General features: G+C 41.2%; 1 protein-coding gene and 1 long non-coding RNA gene across 10 annotated transcripts in view; one reads left to right on the top strand and one right to left on the bottom strand.

Moving 5' to 3' along the window:
• Positions 1-27,739, top strand: LOC117666604 (uncharacterized). The gene is made up of 2 exons (XR_015732371.1): positions 1-81; positions 27,651-27,739. It is a non-coding gene; the product is annotated as an uncharacterized LOC117666604 (long non-coding RNA).
• The window catches only part of GMIP (GEM interacting protein), a 74,586-nt gene continuing 57,962 nt past the window's right edge, over positions 11,346-27,969 (bottom strand). For 5 of the 9 annotated variants that reach the window (XM_034419367.3, XM_034419368.3, XM_034419370.3 and 2 more), the window contains 8 exons: positions 27,613-27,705; positions 26,146-26,306; positions 24,547-24,735; positions 23,857-23,994; positions 21,875-22,053; positions 17,073-17,361; positions 14,346-14,454; positions 11,346-12,432 (listed from right to left, as the gene is read on the bottom strand). In XM_034419367.3, the coding sequence (XP_034275258.2) occupies positions 12,017-12,432; positions 14,346-14,454; positions 17,073-17,361; positions 21,875-22,053; positions 23,857-23,994; positions 24,547-24,735; positions 26,146-26,306; positions 27,613-27,705 (1,574 nt within the window). In that variant the 3' untranslated portion in view covers positions 11,346-12,016. The remainder of the gene's footprint in view (positions 12,433-14,345; positions 14,455-17,072; positions 17,362-21,874; positions 22,054-23,856; positions 23,995-24,546; positions 24,736-26,145; positions 26,307-27,612; positions 27,706-27,969) is intronic. The other 4 variants (XM_087886634.1, XM_034419373.2, XM_087886633.1 and 1 more) reach the window with 2 other exon arrangements.

Raw genomic sequence — 27,969 nt, 5'->3', positions numbered from 1 at the left:
TTTCAGCAAAGCTTTTGACAAGGTTCCACATCTCACTATTCTCACTATCAAGCTTCAAAAATATAGTCGGCATACAATAAGGTAGGTCCACAAACTGGCTGGTTAATCACATTAGTCACATTCAAAGAATCACTGTAAATGGTGTGACATCCTCTTGGAGAACCACATCGATCGAGAGGTCTGACCATTATACAGGACAACAAAACAACATCAAGTCTAATCTGGACTAACTGGAAGACTGATCTGGGAGGATCAAGATGTACTTTAATGGGGGAAAATGTAATGTCATGCATTTAGGGCACTTTGAAAAAATGTATTAGGCATATCCAGATACTTGTATCACTTTTGCTGCTCTCCTCTGAACCCCCGTCTAACCTGTCCCTTTACCGAGTTTTGAAGTCCAGCTTTCACACTGCAATAGCAAGAGCAGGGAGGCAACATCTCCTTGAAATTGAGGGAAGTCACCCCTCCTAGAAGAATGATATATTTTGAGAAATATTTAAAAAGGCAGAATATTATATTTCCCCTAAAAGATAAATTGAAATCTTAAGGGAGACAGAAACTCAGCCCCAGCTCCCTGCCCCCAGCAGTTCTTTGGTGCCCATGAAGAAAGACTGGGCCATCTTATCTACAAGACAAAAGACTTTCAGCTCCAGGGCAATGGGATTAAGACATGACCCTCCAGGACATAATAGGGTCATCTAGCAACAGAGCTCACCATGTGGCACAATCTCCTAAGAACATTGCATCACCCAGCAAACTTTAACCAAGCCTGGGAGCTCAGACAAATATGACCCCATAGGAATCTGATAACAGCCAATAAAATACATGTTCTTGCACAGGAACAGTAAATTCAAGTTCAAAGCCCAAGAGAAGGTATAAAAAACCCCCACTCTCAACTCCATGTGGTCAGCTGCACTAAGACCATGTGCTTGGTGGTTCTGTTCACCATTAAACCCTCTTTCCAATCAGCCTCCATGTTTTCAGTGTCTTTCTCCCAGCTTGGAACTGAACCAGATAGATATTTCTTCCAACAAAATGTAATGGCAGCTTAGATCACACAGTTAAGCATGTGATGCCTGAATGTTACTTCTGCAGCAGTGGTGGGTTGTCCCTGGTCCGGTCCAGTTCTATAGAACCAGTAGTAAAACCGGCAGGAGGCTCCGCCCACCAGCCACAACATCATGGGTGATCTGCGCATGCACGTGTGCTCCCATTGCAAACTGGTAGTAAAGGTAAGTAGAACCCACCCCTGTTCTGCATTGATATTTGCCATCTGCAAATAACAGTACTCCTCTTGATAAAAACTGTAGCAGGAGAAAGCTAAGACCATGTGCAGTGAGGGTCCAGCAGTAGTAATTTATGATCATCTGGGGAAAGGAGCATAAACTTACTCTGTGTCTCGATCTGCAGCCCCAGCTGAAAGTAGTCTAAATATCTTTTGTTTTAATGCTTGAAATAAAACACATCTCTGTAGAACTGCATGGGCTCTGGTCCACGGCTGTTTCTTTCAGACCCCAGGCTGCAAGGTTGGGCTAAATGTTTTTGTTTTGCCTAATAGTCAGTGGGAGGAAGCAAATACTTGTCTATTCTCCCCCATCCCATACAAGTTAGGAAAGCTGGGTTGCGGGTTCGTGACCCTGACATAAGAAATATGTTAGTTTACTTATCTGAGATTCTGCCATTTCTTCAAAAAAACAGGATGGAACTTAAAGAAACCTAACACCAATGGTATTTGAAATTCCCAGCAGCAGAACTCCGCCTGCTGGGAAGTTAGCTGGGATGCTGGTGAAGACTGATTCTGAATTATTTGTGCATAACATGCACTCATCGTACCAGAGGAGAATCTTAGTATTGTTTAAATATACATAATGCTAACGACAACACAATCTGCATAAACTTCACAGTCATACACTTTTCTTTCAGCAGAGGAAGGAAATGCATATGTTATTTGGGTTAAATATTACTTGGGGGTTTGTATGCCAGGAATAGAGAGCTGGATCTGTGTACAAGGACAATATTCTTGATATATTCAAGAATGCACAACAGGAAATCAGAAGAGTGGGGTGGTGGCAAATGAGCAACACTAAATATTAATTTATCAGAAGGGTAGGAAATGAAAAAAATGAGCAACCACGTGACCTTTCCTTTATTTCTTTCCAGATAATCATCCATTTATAATGGCTAAGAAGACATTTGTAACATTTTTTTCTGACTAGGTTTTAAAGCCAGCGAATATGATACCTTATTTGCCCCAAAATAAGACATCCCCTGATAATAAGCCCAATCGGGCTTTTGAGCACATGGCAATAAGGCCAAACACTTATTTCAGGGTTCAAAAAAATATAAAACAGGGTCTTATTTTCGGGGAAACACGGTATATTTATTTATTTATTTAGAAAATTTATATGGCCACCCATGTTAAACAAATAACTCTGGGTGGGTAACAAGTAGTCCATAGGGGAATATATATATATATATATATATATATATATATATATATATATATATATATATATATATATATATATATATATATATATATAATAAAAACCCTTGTAAAAAAATAAAAAGCACAATTTTTTTAAAAAAAAATCATAATGCAATACCAAGGCTTATATTGGTCATATAACAAACTCACAAAACACACACATTGGGCTCCTCTAACATCTTGGCCCCAACATATGGGGCAGGAGCCAGGTCTTCATAGCCTTCTTAAAGTCCAAGATAGCCATCGCTATCTCTGGGGAAAGAACTTTCCCATCAGACAGGTGCCACCACAGCTGACCTGAGAAATTCTAATACAGAAATCTCTAACTGTATCCCATCCTCTGGCTTTACAGGTTTTAGACTCTAAAACTTAGAGTATTGGTGAGTCATCTACACTTATTAAATGACTCATTGGCCTCCAATTGTGACTTTGTCTTGATGTGCTCTATGAACTTAGTGATTTTAATCCTAGGATGTTGTGGCTTTTTCAACCAATCATGTTTAAGAACAATGTGTGAACCAAATGAATGTGTTAAATTCAAACTTATGGTCAACCAAGTGCTAACAGATTCCTCAGTATTCTGGTATTTCTTAATTTGTATATTTGGCTGCTGTATCTACCAATAGACAAAATAATATATGCCCATTTAGAGGTGCTGTTATGCACATTTAGTTTTGCGGGTATATGTTGACAGAGACTGAAGACACACTGGGAGAAAACAAATGCTTTGAACAATGCTTCCCACATTGACTTTGGAGTCTCATGAGGGGTGGGGGGTTGACAGAAAGCCCCAAGGGCCCCGGGGGGAGAGCAATCAGTCTTCTGATTCTTTGGAAAACCTTCTGCCCCTCCCACAAGAGACTTTGCTGTTAAACAAGTCCGGCTCCAGTGGGGATAGGTCATGACCGTAGATGGTGGCAATGAGTTCTGGCCAAACAAAACCTTGGAGAATGATCTCTTTGAACTGTGTTTTGCAGCATTTTATGGAAATAGGTGGAGGTGATCCATTAACTAAAACAAAATTGCTTAACGCATTGTAAGCCGCCCTGAGTCTCCGGAGAAGGGCGGCATATAAATCAAATTTAAAAAAAAAATTGATTTGCTTTTGCTGGGATGGTTGGTCTCAATATCTCCTAGAACTGAAATGGCAAACCTATGCCATGTGTGCCAGAAGTGGCATGCAGAACCATCTCTCTGGGCATGCGAACCATTGCCCGTTGTTCTTCTGGGTTCCGGCACACCGGCCAGCTGGTCTTCACATGTGCAGGAGGGCCAGAAACTGGAAGAGCAGCTGCCTGGTGCGCATGCGCACGCTGGGAAGATGATCTTCTGGTTTCTGGTGCACACATGCATGCCAGCCACCTGGTCTTCCGGTTTCTGGCGTGCATGCATGTACAAAGACCAACTGGCCAGTGCTCATGGGCCGGAACCCAGAGGAGAAAGGGGAGCAGAGCTGCCAGCCAGGAGAGGCGGGCCAGGGCTTCTCTCGCTCCCCGCCCGAGCATGCTTCTTGCAGGGCCCCAGCCCTCCAGCCTGTGGCACCAATGCATGTCCGTGGTCTGGAGCACCTGGCTGGCTAAGGTGCATGGGGCAGCAGGGCAGTGTTTGCTGGCCGGGCATACGTCCACCCCACCCGCTACTCCTGCCACCGGTAGGGGTGAGGGGGCAGCAGTGGTTCTCGCACTGCTGCTTCTGGCCAGGATGCTGGAACAGCCAGGAGGAGGAGGAGGAGGAGGAGGAGGAGGAGGAGACACCAGCAGAGGAGAGGCTGTGGGGGCCCGCCAGTCGCTCCTGCCCTTCGCCCTGCGGCTGCTGCTCTTATGGTGCAGTGGGGCTGCAGAGGAGCTGAGTCTGCGTGTGAGGAACATCTGTCTGGTGCCGGGGTAAGAGGCACGGTGGCCGGGAAGCAGTCACACTCTCTTAGCAAAAATGGCGGGGTGGGTGTGTGGGCTGTGCTGGCTTATTCTTGGTAGCAGGCTGGGAGGTGATTCATCCTGGCCAGAGTTATGGCGAAGTTCTCCCACCTGCTGGCTCCCCAACTCGAGCCCCGGGAACACCGAGCCCCCTTCCCTCCGAGACCAGGAAGGGGCTCTGGCTTTCCAGGGGAGGTAGGCAGCATTCCCCACCCAACTTTCTCTCCCTGTCCAGGGCTGTGGAACCAGGTTGTTGGTGAGGATGTCCCACAACCCTGACAGGGACCAGGGGGGAGGGCAGGGGGGCAGGCAGGGAGGCACGAGGTCTCCCGAAAGACCAGGCAGAGCCGGCTCATGCGCTCTGGACAGCTGGTCTTCACGCACGCATGTGCGCCAGAAACCGGAAGACCAAAATAATTCTATAAAATCTTGACCCATATGTAGATTTAAAAAGAGAAAAAAAAATCTATCACTTATCTAGTAGACTAGAGTAAAAAAACACTAAACTAGATAAAAATGTTTTGTTTATATCTCATTGTCCATTTTTCTGTTAACTTAAAAACCATATTCAGACATGAAGAAAAAAACCTTACATAAAAATAATCAAGTTTTTTGTAATTATTTTCCTTACCCATAATCCAATTTGGATGAATACACAAATCTTAATTAAACAGTCTTTTAGAATATTTATGGATCTAGAGGAATCGGCAAACACATGCACACTGTGTCCACTGTTTATAGGCCCAAGTAACAATGAGATTAAAAGAAAATGTAGAAGCAGCTGGGATACCATCTCACAGCTAATAAGAATTATTTATGGAAGATGTATAAACAAATAAGGAAAAAATGTGTTTCCAATGTAAATTATGCAAAATAGTACAGAGGAAGAGGGTGTCACTGAAGAAATGGGGTTTTATATGTAGTTTCAAGAAAAAAATTTAAATTTACAACAAAAATGAAAAAAATACAAGAGAAAATCTATGTGGTGTCTGTAAAAGACCAAGTGCTCTTAAACTGATAGCAGAAAAAAACTGACATTCGCACAGACTTCAAATAAAAATTGATCATAGCTCAAACCACAGAGATAGAACGTATATGATAAATTTCTAGTCTTTTTAAAGTTGTACTCTTCCCTAAAGAAGTTGCAGTGAAACATTGTAAAATATACAACAAGAAGATTTATCAATGGCAAAAAGAACTTGAAGAGGGAGACACTTGAATTGAATAATAGTTGAAAAACACTGTGTTGCCTGACAGAACAACCCTTAAGTCAATAAAAAGTCTCTACTCAAAAGCCCAGCCAAAGGAGGGGAAGGAATCTAGAGATTTTTGACAAATTGACTTTTTGAAACTCTCAAGAAAACAAACAAACAACAAAAAGTTAAATATTTGTTCCTTCTAGTTAATACCTGTTCAGGATAAATAAACTGTCAGAACCAACCCCAGTCTGTGAGAGGAGAGGCTGCCTGTAAATTAAATAGTATTTGAGTTGCTGGTGCCCAGTCCCTTTAAGACCTCTCCCCAGCTAGTCCAATGATATATAAGTATACATGTTGAACAGAAAAGCAACAGAATGATGTTGGAATAAACATGTTAGAGTATGAATGAACCAAAGCAGTTTTGTTTGTTTAAAGTAACATGCCTTTAGAAATACAACAAAATAAGTAATAAGAGCCCTACTTAAGGAAATCATTTCTGAATAATGAAATTTTGCAAACTAAAATCTAATCCAATAACAACCCACATTTTGTGGCTAAAATTGTAAGTTTTAAGAATAAAGTCAAAATTGTATTTGTTCTGTTACCTTTTTTTTTTTTGCAGTCAAGTAGAAAGAGCTAAAGAGCCCATTAAAATCACTTAACTAAAATAACTCAAGAACCCTACTTAATTACTTGCAGACACAGCCACTTGCACAATTGCATGTAAAGACACTCTAAGCAAAAGATTGGGGGGAGAGTCCTTTGAGACCTGTGTGAGAAGCCATACCTTATAGTGCAAATGCCTGCTGTCCTCAACTAGAAGGATTAATACAGTACCTGTTGCAGCTTTCTGCTGCTTTACCTTCTCCTTCCAAAGATGTCCAAACACCAACCAGTAGGATTGGACCAACCCGTTCATCCACACAGAAATGAGTTCTGCTAAAATCCTGGAATGATGAATCTCTTCAGTTGAAGTAGAAAAGACCCTCCCAGCTTTTCCTGACCTTTATCTCTCTCAAGTTCTGTAGAGTCAACTCCTAAGTTCATCATACATATGAAAAAGAGCGTTCTACTCCTAGAAAAAGTCACCACGTGAAAGGCAGAACTACTTGAAAGACTAAAGACTCTGTTTAGATGACTACCTCTAGAAGAAAAAATTCTTCATACTTTCACGAGTCAAGAAAGCAAGCCGCCACCACCTAGGAAGTTTTCTCCACAATGATACTCATAGACAATTGCTTGTTAAACAAACTTTTCTCCTAAGGAGTAATCCAAGTGCCCCCCCCACCATAAATGACACAATTACCTGGAGCAGGTTACTCAGATCCATCTCAGACCAAAATTGTGGTACCTGTTTTCCTGCTATAGCCAACTGAAGCCTGACTCAGATCAACCATACACCTACGACAGGGGTGAAATCTAAAAAATTTTGCTACTGGTTCTGTGGGTGTGGCTTAATTAGTGGGCAGGGCTTGGTAAGATGACTGGGAGGGTGTGGCTTGGTAAGGTGGGCGTGGCCAAGTCAATGTCACTTCTTTGCCCTTTTTTAACCTACAAAACACAACACAACACAACTGGCTCACCCACAATATAAAAGTAACTGTGCTAGAGCCAAAATGCCCCCTGCAACAAGCAGGAACCTCACACAGCCACAAAAAGCTGGTTTGGACCGGCTCAGGTGAGTAGATAGCGATGGCAGCGGGCAGTTCAGAGAACCGGTAGTAAATGCCCTGCCCCCCATGCCCAGCTGAGCCGCTGGGCATTTTCCTTTTAAATGGTTCTGATGAGCCAAGCTCTGATGATCCCAGCTGAGTTGCCTCCTAATCAGGCAACTCAGCTGGGATCATCAGAGCCATTTAAAAGAAAAAAAGTTTTTTCTTTTAAATGGTTCTGACGATCCAAGCTCTGACGATCCCAGCTGAGTTGCCTGCTAATCGGTAGCAAAAATCCCTCCCCCTCCCCCCCTCAGCTTGCTTACCTTAGCTGCTGGTCTCAATGCCTTGTTGTAATCCCTGCAATCCATTGCATCAGCAAGCAACTGAATCTCCCTGCCTGCAATCAGGCAGGGAGTTGTGGACTTCAACTCCCAGAATTCCTCAACCAGCAAAGAAAAGCTGGCTGAGGAATTCTGGGAGTTGAAGTCTACAAATCTTAAAGTTGCCAAGGTTGGAGACCCCTGTTCTATTGGGTAAGTTTTTTTCCCCTTTGGGAGCTTTAAAAAAAATAGTTAATTGAGGTCTTTTTTTACACCTAGCCATTTAAAGTTTAGGAAGTTTTAAATTTAGCTGCTTTTATATAAAAATAAAAATAAATTAAAATAAAATAATATTTGTGCAGCTTTCTGAGATTTAGTGTGTTTCTGTAGTGTCTCACTCTAACTACACAAACACACAAAATCTCACAAAGCTATGTGTGGAATTTTGTGTGTGTAAAGTGTGAAAGTTGTTTTTTTGGGCTTTTTGTGGCTGTGTGAGGTTCCTGCTTGTTGCAGGGACCATTTTGGCTCTAGCACAGCTGCTTTTATATTGTGGGTGAGCCTGTTGTGTTGTGTTGTGTTGTGTTGTATAGGTTCAAAAAGGGCAAAGAAGTGACATTGACTTGGCCACGCCCATCTGACCAACAAGCCACGCCCTCCCAGTCACCTTACCACCAAGCCCCGCCCACTAATTAAGCCCCGCCCACAGAACCAGTAGCAAAAATTTTTAGATTTCACCTCTGCTATATACATAGATGTAGGATACAAGAAAGAGAGAATACCCCTAGGATGAAATTTCCCAAGTGACTCATTAATGAGGTTTGATACTTACTGAAGTATCTCAGAAGTGTCAAAAAGTAGGGAGTGAAGGCCTGGGATCCCAAACATCATCTCTGGGATCCCAAACGTCATCTGTTCAAACATCCTCTTTTTAAACTTCATCTTTAAAAACACCCATTTTACAGAAGCCTCTGTTTTTCTGTCCACACCGCTCTTGCTTCATTGTACCCTGTCTGCACAGAAGCATAAAACAGAAAACTGCAAAATGCTTTGCTAAACCAAAGCAAGAAATTATATTTACCTCTGCAGGATGCAGTTAGAACAGTAGCTAGAAGCTTGTTGCAAGAAGACCCTTTGCTGGAAAAGTAAGGCAATGTGATATTTATTAGCTTGGGCTGGGAGGCAGGCAGTGGTCTAGTAGTATAGGTCATGCTAAAAATAGCCGAACAGCATCACCTGTACATGTGCTATTCCAACCTGAACACCATTACTTGTACACATGCTGTTTTAATGATGGTAAGAAATTTGTAGCCAATCATTGTATTGCTGTTTTGAAATTTCTGCATCTGAAATTCAGAAATAAAGTGACAAATTTCCACTTTCCTTGACTCTGAATGATTGATTAATCTTCGTGCCTGATAAACAAACCCCAGATTGACTCTTAACCATCATCCTCACTTAGCGATTGTTGAAAGTCATGACAGACACCTCCTCCAGGTACTTACTACCCCGTTTTGAAATTATGGTTGCTATAGCACCCCTGCAGTCGTTTGCCCTTACAGCTGACTGCACGGATGCTGTAGCAGCCTCTCCACCTCCACTCCCCCCTGTATCCTTCCCCGCTGGTGCCCCACAGGCCTGCATCCTACTCACCTGTCATCCATCACCCATTTGCCTTTTAAAGATCTCCAAACCTCATGTTTGGCACAGAGGGCAGGCCATTTATCCCTGAACTATGTGGCTGCCTCCTGGAAGTAGCTGCCATTTTCAGCACGTCCAAAATTCCTTGTGGTCCTGCTGAAATGGCAGCCACTTCCAGGAGGCAGCCACACGGCTCAGGAATGAATTGCTGCATTCTGCTTCCCTAATGCAAGCTGCGCAGCACTGGAAAGCTCCAGAGTTTTCCTCAGTGCTGTGTAAGCCACTTTAAGGCAGAAAAAGTGACTGCTATTTTCAGCATGGCCACTATTCCTTGCCTTTACCCAGTGGTGGAATTCAAATTTTTTTACTACTGGTTCTGTGGGCGTGGCTTGGTGGGCTTGGTGTGGCTTGGTGGGTGTGGCTTGGTGGGCGTGGCAGGGGAAGGATACTGCAAAATCTCCATTCCCTCCCCACTCTGGGGCTAGCCAGAGGTGGTATTTGCCGGTTCTCCAAACTACTCAAAATTTCTGCTACCGGTTCTCCAGAACCTGTCAGAACCTGCTGAATTTCACCCCTGCCTTTACCCCAAAATGGCGTCTGCTTCTGGAAGAAGGGACGGACTGCTCTGCTCTACTTCCTCAAGGCAGTTTGCGCAGCACTGAGAAAATCACCAGAGCTGCAGAGAACTTCCATAGGTACATGCACAAATGGGGATAGGATGGAGGAGGCCCAAGCCCTGTGTGGGCCCAATGGGAGGGTGAAAAGGCCAGAGGGGACCTAGTAGGAGGAAAGCAGGGAAGTGGAGACCAGGGTATCTCTGCAGGTGGGGGAAGCCTTGGGAGACCAGGTCAGTTGGACCTGGGCTTGTGCTCCCAGGGCCTCCCCCACAGAAGGCATCCTACGCTCTGCTTAATCACCCACACGTTAAAAACGACTGCATCAGGGAGTGGGTGGCGATCATTAAGCAAGGCCATCTTGCTTAATGACTATCAGCACTTGCAACTGTAATGGACAGACTCCATTATGGTGTGGGTTGAAGATTACCTATTCTGCCTGCAGATTTTTCCAATCCTTTCTGAATTGATAATCAGGTGGTTCCCCCTTCATTTGCAAAAAGAGCAACAAACACATTTATAATGGTTTCCCGACAACTTGCACACATTCTGAACATGTGTTAATTGGCATGCACTGATACACATTTGCCTAGTGATTTGCAAAATATTATTTAGACTAGGTTGTTACAGGATGGTCATAAGAAAAAATTGATTCTTGGAACTATTAACGGACTTATTGAGAAGCTTCAAAAGCCATTAGTTCATCAGAGGAAGACTTCACTATTGCAGGGCAAATTCTATGAATGGGGCATTTGAGCATCTCTACGAGAGAAGTTTGCCAGCAAAATTACATAGGTACATACGTATTTCAGTGCATATACATAGAATCAGAAGTTTCTATTAGTGGCAGATGCCCCATAATGATCAGGCAGACATCTGTTATTGATATGGGAGCTAAGGCCGCCATGGCTTCCTCAATCTGTCCTCTTACCAACTCTTACAATTTTCATACAGTGTTGTAAACATTATACCTAAACATTATGTTTAGGTATAAACGGTTTGTGGTTTGTAAACCATGATTTTGGCCTTAGCATCATGTGTAAACCAAGCATTAGAGCTTCCTAATCAAATCAAGATTAAAACACACCAGAGTATTTAATGCACTGTGTGAACTCAACCAATTATGCTCAACCAATTTTGTTATACAAAAAGTGAGAAGAGATGGTTGATGGAATTTAAGAAATATATGTAGAGGGAAGTTGCCTGTAAAAATTCATGCCTAATGTCCTACTGGCAACTCTACACAAAGAGAACCTTATAGGTGTTAACATGTTCATAAGAAAATATTCCAGCAACGTCACATCAACCATCTACCTGCCCTGGCCCATCTCCTTATCCAGGCAGCCTCTACAAGAAACATACATTGCCTTCTTATATACACTCATTCATACTTTCCTCCTAATATTAGTTCTCAGTAGAGAACTACTACACTGTTTAGCCAATACTATTTTTAGACCATTCTGTACAAATGGATAATAAAAAGCGCAGATACATACAATTAATACAGAACTCAGCTTCCCAAAAATAAATTTCATTTTTTAAAACAAGTACTGTACATTTCCAGGATTGATAATGGATAAACATGTTGTTGCTCAGAAGCTAGAGAAATGACATTTCAAGATTTTGAAAGGGGGGAGGGGGGTTTGGTTTGCACAATTTACATAGAATTTATCTTTCTTTAGTGATCATTTTGATAACTTTAAACTTTCTGGATATACTGTATGCCGTTTTTCTGATAGTAATCGGATCAAAATTTCCATCATGTGGTTTCAACACAGTCACATTATCCTTGTCAAACATAAGCCTGAATGCTCATACCATGTATTAACATACTATACAATATGGCCACTGGGAACAGGCATACCAGTTATTTCCAAGGCTCTGTCCATTTCTGCAAAATTCCCACCACTTTCCCTAGGAATGTTTTGCTGCTCCACAGTGCCTTTGCAGTAATACTCCCTGTTTCAAAGCCTGCTTCACAGGGTTTACAGTTTCTAGTATCTCAGCTGCTCAGTTCTACTTCACCCCTTTCTTCGGGAACAGTCATATAAATACCTCCTTCCTCTTAGACTTAGCCAGGGCTGCTTTGTTTGCTCTCCAAATACACTAGAGAGCCCTGATGTTTTGAGATGTATGCATTTCAGAATATCTCCAAGAATTGAGATTTTAGTCCTTTGTCCAGTTCATTTCCCAAGCAATATTTTAGCTTGGGATTCAGTCTTATTTTCTACCAGTGCATCCAGAGGCTTTTCCTGGAGAGCTGCCCCAAGCTGAGCTTGATAATAATCTTCTGTTCCATTTTGAGCCTGCAGCTTGGAAACAATCCTAGCAGTTTCTGGTGTGATTGAAAAATGTTTACGCTTTCCAGAGATATCAGGTGAGGCACTGCGTCTACTTGGACTTGTCTCCAACCGGCTACTGATTGCCTCTGAATTAGACAAAACAGCAGCCAGCAGGGGCAGACTGGAAACTTTGGGGATAATGGTACGAGGATGTTTTACTGGCATCCGGTTGAAGCGTCCTCTGGATTGCGGGTTGAGAGTAACTTCTGGATCAAGTATAAAGTCTTGCAGTTCTGTGTCATTTGTTCTGTTCAGCTCTGAATGGGAAGAAAAAAGCATTTGATAAAGAATGAGGAAAGGCAATTTGTTCCATGTATCACCCAGCAGACCATGAGTTTAAAGGCACATAGTGTTTTTCTAAAAGCAATGAAAGATTAGCTGGATTCTTTGAGGAAGCACTTTACTGTCTAACCTTCACACATTTTGACTGGTATAAGATAATACAGATCTCTTACAATCAGGGCAGCAGCAGGTTTTTTGCATATGCCACAAACTCTGTTATAGGTATTTCATAAAAGGACCAAATCCATCAACCATCTATGTTTTATAGCCTTTTTATTTTTTTATTGATGTATCTGCATCTCAGACTCATATATCATTTAATGCTATTTACTATCCTAAAATGTAAGAGACTAGCTGAACCTGCCCCAAAGTTCCATCCTCAACATCTTCCTTTACATAATAGTTAATCAGACACTTCTGGAAAACATGCAATGGTTTTACTTTGAAGAATGTCAGATAGAAAGAATCAGGACTATTAGAAAAGTTGCAGTATAGAACAGGGGTCCCCAACCTTTTGGACCTCAGGGACCACTAAATTCATAATTTTAAATCCCGCAGACCACTAATATGATCTGCCTAATGACCAGCTGGTGGGCGTAGCTAGATGGGCATGTGACTGGGTGGGCATGGCCAAATCGATGTCACTCGTGTCGAGGGGCACCTCGCAGGCCTCTACCTGCCCCTCCCCTCCCAGCCACTCCTCGCCTGCCCACCTGGGCTCCTTAGGACCCCAACAGGAAGCAGTTGTTGGTGCTAAGCAGCCACCATGAGAAAGAGTTGGCAAAACAGCTCAGTTCAGATTGGATCTGGCTGAGAAGGAGGCTCAGCAGAAGCACCTCACTGAGGACTATGAGCGTAGGCTTTCCAAGCAGAAGGAAGACCTACGGGAGTGCAAGGCCAGGTACCGGCACCTGCAGGCTCAGCGGGCTGAGATAGTCAGCCAATTCTAGGCCATGATGCAGTCCACTGGAACAAGGCCCTCTGGCTCTTCACCACCAGCGGCACTTCCCTCCAGCCTTTGTTCAAAGCCCCACACCAGGAGACTGAAGCAGACCCTGAGTCAGAATTTCGGCCCCCTTTCCACCCGCACAAAAAGACCCTGAAGGGTGAGACTCTGCAGCAACACAAACATTCATTGCACGTATCCAGCCCAGGGGCCGTAGTTTGAAGACCCCTGATTTAGTGCAATATATAAAATGAAAATAATTTTTCTGCGGACCACCAAAATTTTCTCATGGACCACCAGTGGTTCACAGACCACCAATTGGTGACCACCGGTATAGAAGATTTATTCAAGCTGATACACAAGAATCTGGTCAACTGAATTGTTGCCAGATAAAAATCAACAGAATTCAGGAAGGATTGGACTTCGATCACTTGTGGGAACACAAGGACTCTAAACTGATGATGCACTTAACTCTGCCTCCTAGCTCCACCTGCTTTTCTCCTACAAAGAATTTGGGGGGGCTATAGTTGGTGGAAACATGAAAATCCATGGCCTTACCTACATAGAATTGTTTTAAATTAAACCAAATCAGCTTGCAACCAGGTATGTAAATATGATCATTTTCCATTTTGTACCTATACATGATTTTCATATAACATAGTTTAAATCTTTATAAATTTCAGCATTAAGATATTCCGTGCTGTGCATCCTTTAGGAGAATGCTGTCACTTTTCAAAACTGTCTTGGACTGGGGAAGACAAAGTCATCCTAATTAACTCAGTTTAGATGGCATAATTAATTAGAATTTCAGAACTGCCTTATGCTGCCGTTTCTCATTCTGAAGAACATGGTATTTTAGATAATTAATCATTTGGGGTAGAATGAAGATTTCTCAACATTATATTTTTTTAAAAAAATGGTTTGCTATAGAAGAAAAATTACCTACGGGGTTGACAGTTTGCTCCATGGTGTCTTTCCGCTTGACCTCAGTGAAGGAACTGTCCTCACTTCCACAATCATCTTCACCCAAACATAGCTTGGAGGCAGAGCTCTGTTTGGAAAAAAAAATATTGCTATGAATCTGGTTGAGTTCCTCCACCAATTTTACCTAATTGCAGCAAGAAAGCTGTGTGAGAGTTTAGTAGGGTGATATATTTTTTTTATTTATTTTATTAGTCATATTTCTATGCCGCCCACTCTCTGAGGACTCTGGGCGGCTTACACCAAAGACAGTATACTAATTAGCATATTGCACCCAACAATCCGGGTTCTTATTTTACCCACCTTGGAAGGATGGAAGGCTGAGTCAACCCTGAGGCAATGAGATTTGATCTGCTGAACTAGCAGTCAGCTGAAGTAGCTGTAGTTCTGCACTCTAACCACTGCGCCACCTTGGCTCATTGGACATTTTTATTTTCTAAAATAAATTCTGTGCTACTTTTTGAAAAAAAATTAGTGTTATAGGTTTTCTAAAGAGAAACATCCCTTGTATTTCAAATTTTTATTTTTATTTATGATAATAATTTTAACGGTACCCTGAAATATCAAAATAAAGATGTACTTTGAGAAAACAAAAATGGCAGACTATCCACTCAACCCTTTAGTTCTGCTAACACTGAGAATCTACAGTATATTTTAGAATTTAGAATAACAGAATTGGAAGGGACCTTGGAGGTCTTCTAGTCCAATGCCCTGCTCAGGCAGGAAACCCTGTACCATTTCAGACAACTGGTTGTCCAATCTCTTCTTAAAAACTTCCAATGTTGGTGAATTCACAACTTCTGGAGGCAAGTTTTTCCCCTGGTTAATTGATCTGTCAGGAAATTTCTTCTTAGTTCTAGGTTGCTTCACTTACATATTTGAATGTCATATTTGGTGTAATGGTTATGGGGTTAGATCAGGGACTTAGCCAAGGAAACTCATTCTTACTCCAACCTAGGTTACAGGATTATTGTCTGGGTAAAATGAAGTGCAATTCCTATATAGGTTCCCTTTATTTCCTCTAACTATGATATTACTAATACTAATAACAACAGCTGATTATTATTATTCTTAAATTATGCAGCCTTTTATAGCCTCTTTGGAATATATCACAGAGGGCCACCTTAGAGAGACACGCATGGAATGGCTGGCTGTGTGCGTTAGGCAGAATGAAAAAAGTGGCAGTGTTTTAAAAAATATGTATATAGCCCTGCTCCATCTTATAAGAAACCCATGATGGCTCCCAATGAAAAATTAAAACAAGATAAATACCACGTCAAAACTATAAAAGCCAATCACATTGAAAACAAAAAGTTGGTGCCAAGATATGCAATCACCTTATCCCAGTACTTGGGGAGAAAGCCAGATCTTCAGTGTTTTAGAGAAGGCTAAGAGGGCATGGGCCTCTTGAGCTTCAGGGGACAGAGTGTCCCATAGGGCAGGGGCTGCCATAGAAAATGCATACTTTCTAGCTCCTATCAAATGACAAAATCTAAAGGAAGGGACTAGGAACATGCCCACCCTATCTGATCTGGTAGGATGGGTAAATGTTCTTAGGGAAAGGTGGCCCCTAAGTAATGTGGCCCTATGTCATACAGGACTTTAAAGATGCTTTGAATTACTCCTGGAAAGAAACTGGAAGTCAGTACAGCTCAAGCAACAGAGGCAGTGGTGGGTTGCCCCCAGTTCGGACCGGTTCGCAAGAACCGGTAGTAAAACCGGTGGGAGGCCCCGCCTACCACCCCTGATGTCGTCATTGGTGATCTGTGCATACGCAGAAGCATATTTTGTGGGCATGGCTTGATCGTCATGTAACAATTATTTAGGATTTAGCAGAGGTACTGGTCTACCAGGCTTTTAACTGCTTGCAGAGCTGTACTGATCTACTCATGTATTTTTGCAGGCACTGGTCTACCCGTTTATTTTGGCAGGCACTGATCTACTCATGTATTTTGGCAGGCACTGATCTACTCATGTATTTTTGCAGGCACCAGTCTACTCATTTGTTTTCTTTTAACACTGATCAGCTGTAGGGCGGCCCTTTGAAGCCCCACGGCAAGAGTTTAAACAGTTTTTTTTCCTCTAGCCATCAGCTGGGACTCAGGAGGCAGCAACAGACTGGGGGTGGGGCCAAATAAAAGGTAAGAATAACGCAGGGGGTGGGTGGGGGGGGGCGGAGGGGCCAGAAACTGTTTGGTTATGTCATATCATCACCGCTACCAGCTTGGGAGAACTGGGCTGAACCAGGAGGAACCCACCACTGGTGCAAACCCAGAGGCACCCATTACCATGCGTGCTGCTATGTTCTGGACCAGTTGAAGTTTCCAGGTGGTCTTGAAGGGCAGTCCCATTAGGAGTGCATTGCAGTAATTCAAACAGGAGATGACCAAGGCATGGGTAATCATGTGCAAGACCTTCTGGTCCAGAAAGAGGTGCAATTGTCATACTGGACCAATCTGGGCAAAGAGCAGGAGCTGTGAGTCCAGGAGATCCCAAATTGCACACCAGCTCCGTCTGGGGGAGTGCCAGCCCGTCCAAAGTCAGATGAAATATCATCTGGACCCAGAGGACTAAAAGCCCATAGCCACCAAGGTTGGGTAGCTTGAATCCACTTTTCCATTTATCTCAGTCTATTGCTCAAAGAGGCTCATTTATTTCACTTAAGGCCAGGCCATCCCTGATTCCTACCTCTAAAGATGCATTGGAAAGTCTTTGATTGCTTGAAAGAACTTCATTAGTATTTGCCTGTTTCAAAGAGTTTTCACAGTCACAAAGTCCAGCTGAAGGCAGGTCATCCATCCCAAATATCTTTTCATAGTTCAGGATAAGAAATTCAACCAGCTGGGACTGGTATCCTGAATCCACCAGGCATGACATGGACACATCATTATTACAGGGAGGGCGGATCAGAGTAGGGCCAAAGATGATGCCCAGGTTGTTGGGGGACATCTTGTTCTCCTGATATCTTTCAGCCACCCTTGAAAAGAAAAATACAGGGTTAGAAAAGGTTAGAAAGTTTGGGCACAATAGTTTTTCATGAATGGAGAACATAATGGCGTGTAGATTCTAAACTGTGTTTCCAGCTGGTTTTGCAGTTGCCATGCCAGTCACTTACCAGAGATCTTATCCCAAAGTGTGTGTCTGTATGTATACATACACACATATACACATACATACATATACACATACAAACACACGCACACCTTCTTACTTACACATTAACTAATACTCATTTTACAACTTTACATCAATAATTGTGCAGGGGCAGAAATTATCAGAAATAAAATGTAGCAACATAAACAACAACCAATACAGTATCTTTGCAAATTGTCATCTTGAAGGAAGAATGTTTCCCCTATATAATAAATAAGGAACAACTCACTTCATCGTATCAGTGTGAAAACAATTGTGCTAACATATAGTTGTGGAGTCTCTTCTTTCCTCCTGGTTCTTGCTATGTATTTCAGCAATCCCGTCCTCTATTCTACAAACGTCTTCTTCATACCAGGAGTTTATACCAGACTATGAGAACTTTCACCATGGTTTTTGTGTAACTCCAGAATCAATTCTGTGTTCCCTTGCTATTATCTGCATCGGGCAGTTAAATCCATTAATTTCTACCTCTGTTGTAATGTATCCAAAATAACAACAACAAAAAAATTGTTTTGTTTTGTTTTCAATTATGACTAGGTCATATCCTCAGAAAAGCTCATGTTTTGATGTGGTCTTCATCTTGTCCTGAATGATCATGTCATTTTTCGCTGTACTGCAAATCTTTCTCCATATTCCAAGGGCAGTCTCAAAACATCAAAAATCTGTTAGGTTTTATCACTTTAGAGGAAAATTAGGTGATCGACAATAACTGGGAACAGACCCAAAGGTGCTTTTTCAAGAGGCAACTGAAGTTTCTTGTTTTACTTTGAAGACGTTTCACTTCTCATCCAAGAAGCTTCTTCAGAGCTGAAGAAGCTTCTTGGATGAGAAGCGAAACATCTTCAAAGAAAAACACGAAAGTCCTGTTGCCTCTTGAAAAAGCACCTTTGGGACAACCATGATCTGGATGACTGAGAATCTCCATAGACAACTGGGAGCAGAGATGAGAGAGAGGCAGCATGTGGACTGGCAAAAGGGACAGCAAATTTCATGCTAATTTAGTTTTCTGAAGACTCAAAGATGGGTGGATGTCACTGTAATTCAAAGCTCTTGCACACACAGAAACATCACCGTGTTTTCCTCTCACTCCTGAGATTTCTGTCTAACCCTGAAAATAGTTCTTTGATTGCACCTTTGCAGCAAGACAGGCAAATTGCTGGCTGCACACAATAGAATACACATTATCTTCTTGCAACTCTTGGTTGTTTTGGGCTGGATAGAAACAGCATGTGCAGCCGGAAGGAAAATGGCTTCTAACATTTCCCTCTGCTTTCTTGGTTTTGCACCTTCCAGAAAAATTGCTTCTTTCAAAAGACTGCCAAGAATCCATCATGGGTTGCGGTGTCCCAGTTTCAAAGCATTCTGTCCCAAAGGCAAGCCTACTGCCATTTCTATTGTCACTGACGACACTTCATACTCTCTCCCACCTTCTCCTCTTCTGCCGTGGCAAGTTGTCACAGGAGGAGGCAGAACATTCCAGAAGTATGCACACATACAGGGATACATAGTTGAAATATGATGTCCAAGTAATCAGCATTCTTCTTCCTTTGTGAATTCCAAATCTATTGCCAGCCTGAGTTGGAAACTCATACACAGGGAAATATCAACATCCAGGAAGCCTCTCTTCCTTGACATCTACACTGTCCCATTTCTGAAGCTTTCTTCCCAAAGAAAGCATTCCATTTATGCAAGTCTACCCGTTTGCTAACTTTCCTTTTTTACAAGGGAATTAAAGCAGGGGTGAAATCCAGCAGGTTCTGAGAGGTTCTGGAGAACCGATAGCAGGCATTTTGAGTAGTTCGGAGAACCAGCAAATACCACCTCTGGCTGGCCCCAGAGTGGGGTGGGAATGGGGATTTTGCAATATCCTTCCCCCAGAAGTGGGGAGGGAATGGGGTTTTTGCAGTATCCTTCCCCTGCCACGCCCACCAAGCCACATCCTGCCCACCAAGCCATGCCCACAGAACCGGTAGTAAAAAAAATTGGATTTCATCACTGAATTAAAGTATAGTATTCTTCCAGTTCTTAGGCACAGACGTAGCCTTCATACAATTTGCACAATTAATTACGTTAATATTTTAATATCTCTCAAATATACTATCTAAACCTAGATAGCCAGTTTGGTCTAGCAGTTAAGGTACCAGGCTAGAAACCAGGAGACTGTGAGTTGTAGTTTCACTTTAGGCCTGAAAGCTGGCTGGTTGATTTTGGGCCAACCCTTCTCTCTCAGCCCACCTCACCTCACTGGGTGGTTGTGGAAAATAGGAGGAGGAAGGAATATTAGTTATGTCCATTCCCTTAAGTTATTTATAAAATGTGGGATAAAAATATCTAAAGAAAAAATACCTGCTGCTATTTTCATTATTCTCAAAATATTTCTGACTTTCCTTTCTAATTTTTTTCCTGGACACTAACATAATATTTATTGCAGTCCCACCCTATGACATTTCATTATCCTTCTTTGCAGCAACGTATTATTAAATATCTAAAAGATTCCGGTTTCAATTTCATTGAAAATAATTCCATTGTTTTTATTCTTAATTCCATTCGCCATGCTAGAGGCTTCTTAAGCTGTTTTTCTCCACTTCCAAACCAACTTTATGTTTCTATCAAAACTGCATTGCATTTTGTGTTCCTCTTCTAATTTTAACCATTCCTTGCTCTGTTTGTTTTAAGCTACTTGTCTCCTGTGCAGAGACCAGCTAAAAATGAAACTGGCTTAAGAAATTGTTTTCCATTTCTTCAGTTTTGGAAATGATGCTGCCAGGTGTCCTGTCCTGTCCAGCCCTGATTGATAGATTCCCCTAGTTCTTTACTCTTCTCACCCGTGCTAGGGAAACAACCACTGGGCATTTTCTTTCTTTGGGTGGGTTTGAGAATGTGGATTTTCATTGATAGACATTTGTATTAGCCCCTTAGTTGATTTCCCTTTGTATTCAGAATCTTCCAGTGGTGGGTTGCTACTAGTTCGCACTGGATCGGGTGAACCGGTATCGGCGGGAGGCTCCGCCCACCCATCCGGACGCTTCTGCGTATGCACAGAAGCACTGCGTGCACACACGCACTAGCAAACCGGTAGTGATGGGATTTGGAACCTGCCCCTGGAACCTTCCCATTTAGCACATCCAGCTGTCGACCAGTGGGGAGGAAAAAGGAAAAGAGAAAGGAAAAGTGTATTTTTTATCATTCTTCCTATGACTCCAACTAAAGGGGAAACTGGCAGGACAAAAATGCAGTGTGTAGGAAGAAATATCCTTCTGGGTTCAGCTCCAAGTGGGGAAAAAAGACACTGGAAACACGGAGACTGCTTGGAAAGATGGTTTAATGGTGGACAGGATCACATAGTTTGACTTCCTGAACAGAAAAAGGGCCGAGATACAGCGAGTCCCCAGGTTTTATGCTTTCTCTGGCTTTGAACTTCCTGGGGCCCAGAAAGAGTATCCTGATTGGTTGTCAGACTCCCAGGGGGTGGAGGTCTTAGCTAGCCTTGCCGGCTGATGTAATCTTCCCAAGTGCCATGTGGTGAGTTTCTGTCCTCGATGGGTCCCATTGTGTTAGTTTCTGTTGCTATTGTGTTGCAGATGATGGTCCATTGACAAAGATTGAGTTTCTGCCTCTGTCCCATTGACAAAAAGGGGGGAGGCAGGAAGGTGGGAGCTGCTTTGTCTTTAAAACATGCTTCTCCATTTCTCATGCAAGGAAACATAATATTCTGCCTTTTTAATATTTCTTAAAATATTTCATTCTTCCAGGAAAGGGGTGGGTGCTAACTTTCTACAAGTGTTTCACCCATTTATGACAGCAAAGTCCCTTCAAAAGGAAGTGGATAGCCTAGCAGCCAAGAACAAAGGGCTTGGTGCAATGACTGACTAAAGAAGAGGAGGCAATACCACTACAATAGAAGATTAGGTGGAAATTGCCAATTAGAGGTTGAAAGTGAACTCATGCATTCTTATACTTGTAAAAGAGTTTAAATACTTTCTACAGGATGTCTTCCTTTTATTCTTACTTCTGCAGCAATCATGCTTAAGCATTTTTTTCACCCTTAATCTCTTTCACCTCATCATTCTATCAAATGTCCTTTTTCATACTTTCCATTAATGTAATTTCATATACTTCTGTACCACTTAAAATAATGTTTTTTGCTCTGTTCCAAGTCACTGCCCCATTCTCTTAACTTACATTCATTTTTAAAAAAGGGTATGATTAGAATTCACTGATAAAAGTTACAGTCAATTTGCTGGCAATAAAAATGATATCCAGATCAGATTAATTTAACAGAGCTAATTTGCCCTACATGACAAAAGCTGCATATTCAATGCTATTTCTTTCATTACCTGTACAGATGAGCAATAAGATGCCTTATAGTATTATAATTTGTTGCTGGTAATTTGCTCAGCAAATCCTTGGTGGTCTTGATGGGATCTGTCTCAGAATTATCCCCACTTTTCTGCAAATTTCTTGAGAAAGCCATGAAATCTTCATAAAGTTTAAACGGAAGCACAGGGCTGGAAAGCTGTAGCAAAAAAAATGCAAAATATGCATCATAATATTTTACTGGTGCAGATTTCTTGGGTTTAAATTTGATCACAAGTATTACTGGATCCTGCCATGTTATCCCAGTTTCAGAGAATAGTTCTATCTCAGTTTCTCACATCACATACATATTTCAAAACAAGTGTTCAAATTTTGAGAATGTCAGATAAACTGAGCTGTTGAACTTTAATGATCCCCATTAAGGAAGATGTGCCCATACCATGAGCTATCTCCTATGCAGCAATGGAATTCTGTGCATTTCAGAAAATTCTAGAATTTTACATCTTTCCTTTATGAACTCAGAACTCCTGTTACGCACATGTACAAAATGAGGAGGAACAGCTAACCTTTACAAAGAAAATAATAATAATAAAAAAATCTAGACAGGTTACAGCATAACTGAGCTGAAATAAACAATATGAAATTTAACAGTGGGCTGAAATACAGTAAATATAATGAAAATTAACAGGGTGAAATGTAAAGTCTACATGTGGGAAGAAGAAATGAAACATATAAGAATCAAAATGGGAGACGTAATTTGATGGTACTACTAGTAGTCCTTGACTTACAAATTGAACCCAAAATTTATGTTAAGTGAGAAATTTGTTAAGTGAGTTTAGCCCCATTTTACGACTTTTCTTGACACAGTTGTTAAGTGAATCACTGCAGTTGTTAAGTTAGTAACATGGTTGTTAAGTGAATCTGGCTTCCCCGTTGACTTTGCTTGTCAGAAGGTCACAAAAGGGGATTGCATGACCCCAAGACACTGCAACCATCATAAATATGAATCAGTTGCCAAACATCTGAATTTTGATCACGCGAACATGGGGATGCTGCAAAGGTCATAATGTGAAAAACGGTCATTAAGTCACATTTTTCAGTGCTGTTGTAACTTTGAACAGTCACTAAACAAACTGTTATAAGTCGAGGAGTACCTGTACATGTCAAAAGAAACTGAATGTTCTAGTTAGTCACCAGTAGAACATGAAACAACAGTATGATGCAGCTGCTAAAAAATTGAATCAAATTTGAGGATATATTTTTGTGAGCTGCACAGATTTGTGCACTCAAATGGACAGCTATATAGATACTGTAAATGTATGAACATGTCCAGATCACAGGAGGTTATTGTCCCACTTTACTCTGCCTTAGCCAGGTCCACATGGAATGAGTTCAGAGAATGGCTACCAAAATGGTAAGAAACCAAGTCCTATCCAAAATGGTTAAAGGAACAGAGTGTGTTTAATCTGCAGAAGAGAACACTGAGGAGCGAATCCTAAGCAGACATCTTACAGTGCAGTGAATGGACTTTGTTCTCTGGAGGCCAAGATCAGAACCTTATTTTTGAAAATATCTTGTAAAATGAGAATGGAAGTAGAAAGTAGTAAGTAGTTGCCAATGAAGATCCTTCTCTGATGCAAACCACATAAGAGATTGTGCTTTTAAAAAACCAAGGACAATAAGAATAGATGCAAAAATATAAGAGCACATCTGGAAAATAGTAGGCAAACTGCAATTTATATGATGTCTATAAGTCAATCAATCAGTCAATCAAATTAGCCATAGACCAGCATATACGAGTCTGTTAGATTGTGAAAGCTGGGGGCAATGCAAGATGTTTATTATAAGGGAAGGAATAACTGTGAGCTGTCTTTTAATATCAATGTGTTTCTGGAAAAATGTTCCTTGCGAACTCCCACAGCTAAAGAGACACATCTCAGAAAACCACTTTCAGCTGTAGGGAAATGGGGTGCTAAGGATGCTCTCCGTTTTCATTCCTTACCTCCTTAAGGAAATGTTTAAGGACTCCAGTGATGTCATGGGGTGAGTGTTCTGACAGCTCCACCAACCTTCGCCCATTCTCAAAGGCTTGGCACAATCTCTCCATGCGTGCTTTCGCCCCACTAATGCGGTATATTCCCTGCATTGAGGAGAGGCAAAGGGAGACCAAATCAGAGGAAGCCAGTTTGATGAACAACACATATAGATAGGTGCCCAAATGACAACCAGAACATCGATCTGATTCAGAAATGCTAAGATGCAGGTGGAGGAGAGACTGAAATGCTAGAACACCGAACTCTAGTTAATTTAGTATAGAAAATATACTTCTGCCAGCTCAGAAACCTGGAGATATATTTTGTTCAGTCTGAAATTCAGAGCTAACAGCAGGATGAAAAACCAGCATGTAACAATAACAATACATGTAAGGATCCTGAAATTACAATATATGTAAAATTCTGATCTATATGCAGACAAAGGTATAGTCAGACATGTTTGCTCCAGCTGTTAAACAGCTTGCCATTCTCATTTATGAAGAATTGTATGCTTCCACAGAAGTGGACTAATATAAAGCATGCATAGGTGACTTAATTAATTCCATCTTTGTATTAGGAATGGGAATGAAAATTTTGTTCCTGCTCTTACCTTGAAACAGGAATAAAACTTGGAATGTATGCATAGAAGAATGAGTTACCTGAACTCCCAAGGCACGAGCTTCTATCTCTGATGTACATTTCATCACAATAAATGGCACCTCCTCTGGGAAATCCCTTGGCACATCGCTGAAGTCAATTCCAAATAGCGATGCCCGGGCTGGCAGTTTTTGATGACCACAATTGATAAGAAGAGTCTCCAGACATTTTTTATGGCAGGTCAATAGGCACTGTGAAAAAAATCCCCAAAGTATTGGATCAGTCTTATCAAATAGCTATTTCTTAAACCACACTATTTTGAGCTTTTGTAATAGGCCACCATTTTGTGCACTTATGTAACACATTTTCTTGCTTTACTATATAGAAACATGAAGTCTATTCCTCCCAGTACTGAACTTAGATGTCTGAAGAGGTGGATCAAAAATTCAAATTGATGCTTAATGTCTGCTGAGTTTTTAGTACTTTCAATGAACACAGAACAAAAATTGGACCTCTTCAAAATTCTAGCCTACTTGTCTATTTTTCATAACGGGCCAAAGCAGTGGTGGGTTCCTCCCGGTTCGGTCCGGTTCGGCCGAGCAGTGACGATATGATGTCACCGAACCGGTTCTCCCCCGCCCCACCCTCCCACCCACCCACGTTATTCTTACCTTTTATTTGGTCCCACCCCCAATCTATTGCTGCCTCCTGAGTCCCAGCTGATGACTAGAGGGATAAAAAACTGTTTAAACTCTTGCCGTGGGGCTTCAAAAGGCCGTCGTACAGCTGATCAGTGTTAAAAGCAAACAAATGAGTCTGGTCGTAAGTGCAAGGACTGGCCGTAAGTGCGAGGACCTTCCAGAAATGACTCTGACCAGCTAGCCACGCCCATCTAGTCACATGACCTCCAAGCCACACCCACAAAATAAGCCACACCCACAGAACCGGTAGTAAAAAAATTTAGAACCCACCCCTGGGCCAAAGATATGTTAACTAATTCAAATTATGTCATTCAGGAACATACTGATTGAAACTAAAGCTTCAAGTTTTTTCAGCTCTTACTATGCTTCAATAATATAAATATAATGTTTCAAAAATGTATTGTATCTTACAGAATTGAAAATTCTCCCAGATTACTTACTACTCTTGACAATCTCTGCAATCATCTTGAATGACCACAGCTTAAACACTGGATCTGCAGAGATGCTTGTCATAAGGCCAGAAATGAACAAACAACAAACCATGATCCAGACCTGATCCCAATTGGAATGGGACTGGCCTCCTTTATTCCTGCACCCACCAGGCACATTACAAGTCAGAACACATAGTGAATCTTTCCTATGCCTGTTATTCTTACATTTCCAAGATATGTAACTACTAGAGGGTTAATATGGGTTGGGGATATGATTTCATGCTTAGCGGATTGCATCTCACGGCAGGGTATTGAATTAATTTAATAGATTTAGATGTATACCTATTTATTTAAAAGTTAGCTTTCTTGTGCTTACCTCCATATATGTAAGTGTACCATTGAAGCCTAAATAGCAATTACTTTCACACCTTTTTTTGACTACCAATGTTTTTATCATATGTTGCACTGATGAGAGTGGGAGGCTGTTTGACCATTTTGCAGCAAAACAATTTCCTTTATGTTCACTTACTTCTTCACATTCGATACCATTGACCATGAAGTTCTCACACTCTCTGCATTTTGAAGGGCCCCTCAGTTTTCTCAGCCGATGAGTCTGAGCAGCACTTGACAGGATTATTTTTTTAAACTGATAATGGGACAAGCCATTTTCAGATGCAACATCATTTAGATCTGAAAAGAGGATGAGGTCCATTATTCTCTATTAGATGTGATCATTTCCCCCCTAAAGAACAATGAATATTTGTTGAAAAGCAACATACAGATAAAAAAAACCCTGATGAAAAATGAATATGGAAATATTTAAGATATGTCCCAAACTCAAAGTCAGAGGAATTCCAAAATCACAAGACAGATTTTGAACGAGGAAGCACACAACACAATAAAGTAAATTGCAAATAGGTTCAACATAATATTAAAACAGATTAAATCAAATTAAAATATCTCACCTCCACTAGTAAATAAGAGAAATCCTGCCCATGGTCAAATATGTGATGTGACTCCTTCCATTTTGTACTTACTAGGTCAAATGTTAAAGTGCAAACCCCGACCACTACAACTTTCCTATTTTGTGATCTAAAAATGTAGCATACATACTCCAAGAAAAAATATTCTTTCAATAATTCAGCTTCCCAAAGGGGAGGGGTTGTTTCATGGCTGAATCTCCCAGTGGATAAAATAAAATATTAGATATGGTAGAGAAGTGTTACATCCTACAATGTTCACAAGAGCAATCTCCAAATACAGTGTGAAAAATCACACAATTGAAAACCTGTCAAGCAACAGTAGTAATTAATTTGTTTAGATTTACAATTATGTCAATTACTTTCATAGTGGATTGGGGAACCCCAGGGGAAAAAAAGGATAGGCAGTGATAGATGTGGGAGGAAATATTTCCTCACTGGTTCTTAGATGATGATATATTATGATTGATTAGAAATTCTAGCTAGAGGAAATAAAAGATCAAGCACTACACTGTGAATGACAGTTGATATCAGAGTATGAAGTCAATAATGGTTAGTGCCCAGAAGAAAAAGGAAAAGAAGATGATCTGAAAGTTGAAAGGTCAGAACGGACAACAGCGCGACATCTAGCATAGCCTGACCACAGGAAGAAGAGTGATAAAAAGGGAAGATCTTCTAGGGGAATAAAATTCCAGAGGTACTTTGACAGGAAAGTTTGAGGCAGTTGATTTCAAAAAGCTGTAAGTCTTTAAAAGAGGGACAATGGAAAGCTCCAAGTAGTGTTATTGGTAATTAAAAACATTCATGTGTGGTATAATTGTGTAAAGTGGGAACCCCAACATGAAGAATCCTTGGCATGTTTTCATTAAAAACCAAGAAAATACGGAGTATGCATTTGTAAGTTGTGGAGCTCTCTAACTATAGTCCTTTTCTCATCTCTTTTTCCTTTCCCAGGCTATGAAGAGTTCTGATTTTCTTCTTATTCTGTAAAACCATAGAATTCTTTTGCTTCTCACCATTGTCATAGGCTTGTATCAAATCTTTGTCTTCACAGTCTTCTGAAGAGGATACTGTTCCAGTGGATGAAGCTTTCAGCAACTTCTTGTGGCCTGAATATCAAATAAATAATCTTTTAAACAATCATGGAAGCTGCTTAAAATAACCCCAAACAGTTAAATTTGACAGCACACTGAGTTCTGCAAAATTAATTTGTTATGTGAAAAAACATAATGTACTTTCCTAAAGCTAGCATTCATGAAAGATTCATTTTTTTATTGTCAATATAATGCAACTCAAGAATCTCCAAACTGTGGAGACATGCCATTTTAACTATCAAATCAGTTCAGACATATTCAACTGTTTAAACTGACTGC

Source organism: Pantherophis guttatus, chromosome 2, assembly GCF_059756535.1.
Source record: "Pantherophis guttatus breed Tessera chromosome 2, ASM5975653v1, whole genome shotgun sequence".
In the NCBI taxonomy this organism is placed as follows: domain Eukaryota; kingdom Metazoa; phylum Chordata; class Lepidosauria; order Squamata; family Colubridae; genus Pantherophis; species Pantherophis guttatus.
The sequence above is the reverse complement of the archived record's forward strand: the minus strand, read 5'-3'. Positions and strand labels throughout refer to the sequence as shown.